This window comes from Dipodomys ordii, unplaced genomic scaffold (assembly GCF_000151885.1).
Source record: "Dipodomys ordii isolate 6190 unplaced genomic scaffold, Dord_2.0 Scaffold91, whole genome shotgun sequence".
Classification (NCBI taxonomy): Eukaryota; Metazoa; Chordata; class Mammalia; order Rodentia; family Heteromyidae; genus Dipodomys; species Dipodomys ordii.
Window position 1 is genome coordinate 4,423,117 of NW_012267307.1, and position 4,992 is coordinate 4,428,108.

The 4,992-nt window shown below is 57.7% G+C and overlaps 1 protein-coding gene across 1 annotated transcript in view; it reads left to right on the forward strand.

Moving 5' to 3' along the window:
• Nfatc1 (nuclear factor of activated T-cells, cytoplasmic, calcineurin-dependent 1) overlaps positions 1-4,992 on the forward strand; it is a 117,471-nt gene that overhangs the window by 45,013 nt on the left and 67,466 nt on the right. The window contains exons 9-10 of the mRNA XM_013026119.1: positions 1,800-1,859; positions 2,430-2,562. Coding sequence (XP_012881573.1) covers positions 1,800-1,859; positions 2,430-2,562 — 193 coding nt within the window. The remainder of the gene's footprint in view (positions 1-1,799; positions 1,860-2,429; positions 2,563-4,992) is intronic.

The window sequence follows — 4,992 nt, forward strand, 5'->3', positions numbered from 1 at the left end:
CACAGACCCAGGCCCCCGCGGGTGTCAGGCGCACACAGACCCAGGCCCCCGCGGGTGTCAGGCGCACACAGACCCAGGCCCCCGCGGGTGTCACGCGAACACAGACCCAGGCCCCCCCTCTGCCCAGGCAGAGCTCCGGCAGAAGGATACATCTTTTTCTCTGGAACCCACACCCCTCTTCCAGGTAGTATCTAGTCACCAGCGGCCTTCCTAAGCCAGTCGCCGGAGGCCTTTCTGAGCTAGGATGGACCGAGTCCTCTTGGCTGGGCAGACGCTGACCTTCTGGGTGCCTCTTGCCCAGTGCTCATAGTGCTCATGCTCAGGGGAGCCTTAGCTCTGATTCGAGCATTCCTTCTTGAGAATTCCCAGGTCTGGGGAGCAGGGATGTGAATATGGTACACAATGCACACCCAGAGACACACATACACACACACCTACATACTTACACATGCACACACCCACACTCAGGCACTGGCACACATGCATGCAGACACACATACACAACTGTACATCCACACTCCTCATGCATGCACATGCATGCATACCACACATATACTCATAATATGCACATGTGTACAACACCATATATACATTCATGCAACACACTCATCCACAGATGTGTGTGGTATTTTTTAGATATTTTTTAGACAAATAGGCTTGGTCTGTGTATATACTTGGTATCCACTGTATGTAATTAAGCACATGGTCTGTGATGGGCACCAGTGGCTCATGCCTGTAATCCTCCTAATTCAGCAGAGTAAGATCTGAGGATCCTGGCTCATACCCAACCCAGGCAGGACAATCCATGAGACCCTCATCTCCAGTTAACCATCAGAAAGCCAGAAGTGGAGCCGTGGCTCAAGTGGTAGAATGCTAGCCTTGAGCAGAGTCCCAGGATGGAGCCGGCCCCTGAGCTCCAGCCCCGGACCCGCACGCACAGCCGCTCCTGTTGTGCTGTGGCCAGCTGCAGCCAATGCCCGTCAGCCTGGTCCTCCTGTCCCCTCACTGCCCTGCTCTTGCCTCTTCCCTGCGTCCTTGTCCATGTTCGAGTGTGGAGCTGCCACAGAGGCAGTGTTCACATTTGAGGCTCATCTGTTTTGAGAATTGGAGCGCCCTGGTCTATGCCAGCCACAGGACAGTACCTCAGTGGTGTGCTGGGGTGTCTGGCCCTGGGGAGGAGCCTGCCCTGCGGGGGTTTGTCCAGGCCCTTCCCTCTCACCGGGCCTCAGCCTGAGCGGTGCACCTGTCCTCTCTGTGTCCTCTCGTTGTTGTCTGTGGAGTCTCTCCCCGGGAGGCTGTGGTGGGGGCCACTGGCAAGCAGACCCCCTGAGCAGCTCCTCCCCCGGGGTCAGCGTGCTGGCAGATACCTGACTCTGCTGTAGGGCAGTTAATGAAAACAACAAACAAACTCTGAGCGGAGGGAGTGGTCCAGGGGTGGAATCTGGGCATACGTCTTCATCGGCAAATGCAGGGAGTTTGGCCTGAAATTCTTTGAGGAGTCAGTAAATGTTGCTACAATTGTAATAACCTGCCAGTAATGACTTTAACAAAAGAAATGATACAATGGATTCTTCTTACACACTTTCTTTGATTACTAAACGGAAATCACATGATTAAAATGAAGAAACGCTAGACTTGAAATCTGGCACAGAAATCAGGTGCAGCTGTCCACAGACTGGCCCTGCTCTGGGATCCCCTCCCCAGTCCTGGTTTTCCCACTGGGTCCCAAGTACTCGTGGCTGAAAGGAAAGGAAAGAACCACCCCGTGAGCCCCTGCGTCCCCCCTGCCTGTCCCCTAGACACGCCTCGTCTTCCCTGGTGTGAGCGAGTTTGGGATCAGACGGGGCATCGCGGCCCTTGTCAGCTCCCCTCCCCAGAGGCAGGCGCCCCACCTCTGCCTCGGCGGCCTTTCCCTTCAGATCATCGCTGAGCCCGGGTGCTGGGGCAGGCACAGGCCTGGGCACCTCCTGTAGCCCCGGCTTGGGGAGTGAGGAAGCCTTAGCTCCGAGTCAGACACTCACTGTTGCCCCAGGCTTCTGCCGCAGGCCTGGCTCTGCCCCAGGCCCGGCTCTGCCCCAGGCCCGGCTCTGCCCCAGGCCCGGCTCTGCCCCAGGCCAGGCTCTGCCGCAGGCCCGGCTCTGCCCCAGGCCCGGCTCTGCCCCAGGCCCGGCTCTGCCCCAGGCCCGGCTCTGTCATGACGGCCCCCCTGCGTCTAAACAAGCAAGCCGCCCAGGACGCCCCTTCCCTGTGACCCACACCAGGCCACAGCTTGCTGGGCACGTGGGCACCGGTGGTGAGGCCGCCGCGCCCGTGTGAGGCTCCTGGTGCTCGGCCCGTGCCAGGCAGCATGCGCAGCTCAGGTTCCTTAGAGCCAGTGCTCCTGGTGAGTGAGGTGCTAACTGTCTGCTTCCCTTCCTGTTTCTCACCAGAATTCCCTGGTGGTTGAGATACCGCCTTTCCGGAACCAGAGGATAACCAGCCCTGTCCAGGTCAGCTTCTATGTCTGCAATGGGAAGAGGAAGCGAAGCCAGTACCAGCATTTTACCTACCTGCCTGCTAATGGTAACGCTGTCTTTCTAACCTTAAATGCTGAAAACGAGCAGAGGGGGTGCTTTTTCTAAAAGCCACAGAAGCCTGGAGATGATTCCCTTTAATGCACTGTGGCCGTACCGTACGCTTACGTTGTGTGGTCTCCCGGGGCAGACAGTCGCCACCTCTCACACAGAAGCCCAGGTTGTGTTTCCTTTACTACTGATGCGTGTTGGGACTTGCGGTTTCGCTGGCTCTCGTGCACCTTGTGAACATGCAGCAGCCCTGCGGCTCTCCTCTCAGAAGCTGAGGCAGTGTGGTGTGTGCTTACATCTATGGAGCTTTAAGGGCGAAAGCAAAATGCTAACAGATGTTTTGTAGGTGGCTTTAGGAATAAACCTTGGCTGTTCAGCCTGGAGGCCAGAGCCTGCCGTGGCGGGGGGCGGGGGGGGCAGGGACACCGGGCGCCGGTTTGCCAGTGCCGCTGCTGTGCACGCTCTGTCCCTGGGAGATGTCGTGGGGGTGGAAGTGCTACTGCTTAGTCTGACCACCCTTTCACATACTTGGGGAAGGGCTCCTTTTCATTCAAAACCTTTTAAACTTTTAAAGACCTTTTTTTCCCCAAGAAAAAGCCATTTTTGGTGTTTGCTCACTGCATCAGATAGTAGAAAAGAGGGTCCAGGCATCCCGAGCCTCACAGGCACAGGTGGGCGGTTGTGGGATTCCTGTGTTATGGGTCAGCTCAGCCTTGTCCACAAAGGTTTTGCATTGTGGTTTCTTTGTCTGAAAATGGACGAGATTCGTGTGATTTCAAAGGGAAGCAGCCCCCCGGGCATCTTAGTAAAACATGCTTTGAGGGTTTCAGTGTCTCTGAAACCTTTGCAGTAGGCTCACTGAGGAGAGCTCTGAAACCTTTGCAGTAGGCTCACTGAGGAGAGCATCTCGGGACGTGAAGCCACTGTGAGGCCCCGGGTCACTGTCTCCTCAGGCCAGTCAGAGAAGCCTTTCGGGTTTTGTCGAGTGACCCTACCACCGTGTGGGTGTCGGTCTGTGAACCTGAGCTCCGCGGACGGCCGGGGCCGGCCCGGCCAGCTGCCACACTGCGTCCTTCAGCTCTCCCCGCTCCGGGGTTTAATCCCTTCCTTGGGACAATGTACAATACTTCATACAAAAGAAAACACTGAATCCTTTTCTGAAAGTCCTGATTAAACTTGCAGCATGGTTGACAGAAACCTGATCATTGTAAAGAAGACCTAGGTTTTATAAAGAAAAATCATGTCCTAAAGCAATATAGAGTGCTCATTTGGGCAGCACAGCTACTAAAGCAACGTAGAAAATGGCATGAAAATCCACTCCTTTCCTGTTTGCTGAACACTGCAGCACCGCCCAGGCTTGCTTGGTGCTGGGTGTCAGCCTGGTGCAGGGTCTGCCCCCACAGACCGGCAGCAGAGGCCCAGTGCCCTGTGTGGCCACACCCAGCCCTGCAGCCGCGCCCGCCTTCTGCCTGGTACCTGGCCTCCACACTGCATGTCATCCTGGATGCAGGCCTGTCTGGTCCTGACTTCCCTCCAACCTCGTCCATCCCTGCCTTCCTAGACACTTACCAACAGCCCTGCTGTGGCTTCAGCCACTGGCCTGGTCCCAGGGATGGCCATCCGTTCCCACGTCACCGACTGCCGCTTTACAGAGACCGAGGCCCCTGCAGGCCAAACCCCTGGTTGCTCAGTGCCTGATGGTGGCTGGCTGTCAGTACATGCTCCTTACAATAAATAAACTGCCGATGTAGACCCGGAGCTCCTGTGTCCCGTGTGGTGTCTGGGGCCTGCCCTCCACAGCAGCCCTCCCTGCTCCAGACCATCTCCCTCCTGGGGGCGCCACGCCCTGGTCCCCAGCCATGAGCTCAGGTGTGGACGGCCGCCTGTGTTCGCTGGGCCGAGCCCTCGGCCCACATGAGATCGGTGTGGACCAGAGCCCCACAGAGAGGCGGCCAGAGGTTCCAGCCAGGAAGCGGTCAGCCAGCCCGTGCTGGTCTTGGTCCCCCCTCCTCTGTAACTGCTTGCTGTGACGTTGGTGCCCGAGGTGGGTGTGGCTGCGCTGTTGTGGGGCGTCTATGTCTCCAGCCGACACATGCAGGTAGACCAGGGTCCCCTTAAAGTCATCAGACGCTGTGAGGTGGACAAGATCACAGAAATAAGTCCATTCAGACGCTACCTGTGAGACGTATCTTCATGTGCAGTGTGGAGGATCACGTCTCATGCAGTCTCCTTCTCACTGGGGAAAAGTGTGCGCCACCCCCGCGCCCCCCTTGTCCTGGTCAAGCCCCGCTCTCCCCCGCACCCCCCTTGTCCAGGCAGGTCCCGCACCCCCCTTGTCCTGGTCAGGTCCCGCTCTCCCCCGCGTCCCCCTTGTCCTGGGCAGGTCCCGCGCCCCCCTTGTCCTGGTCAGGTCCCACTCTCCCCCGCA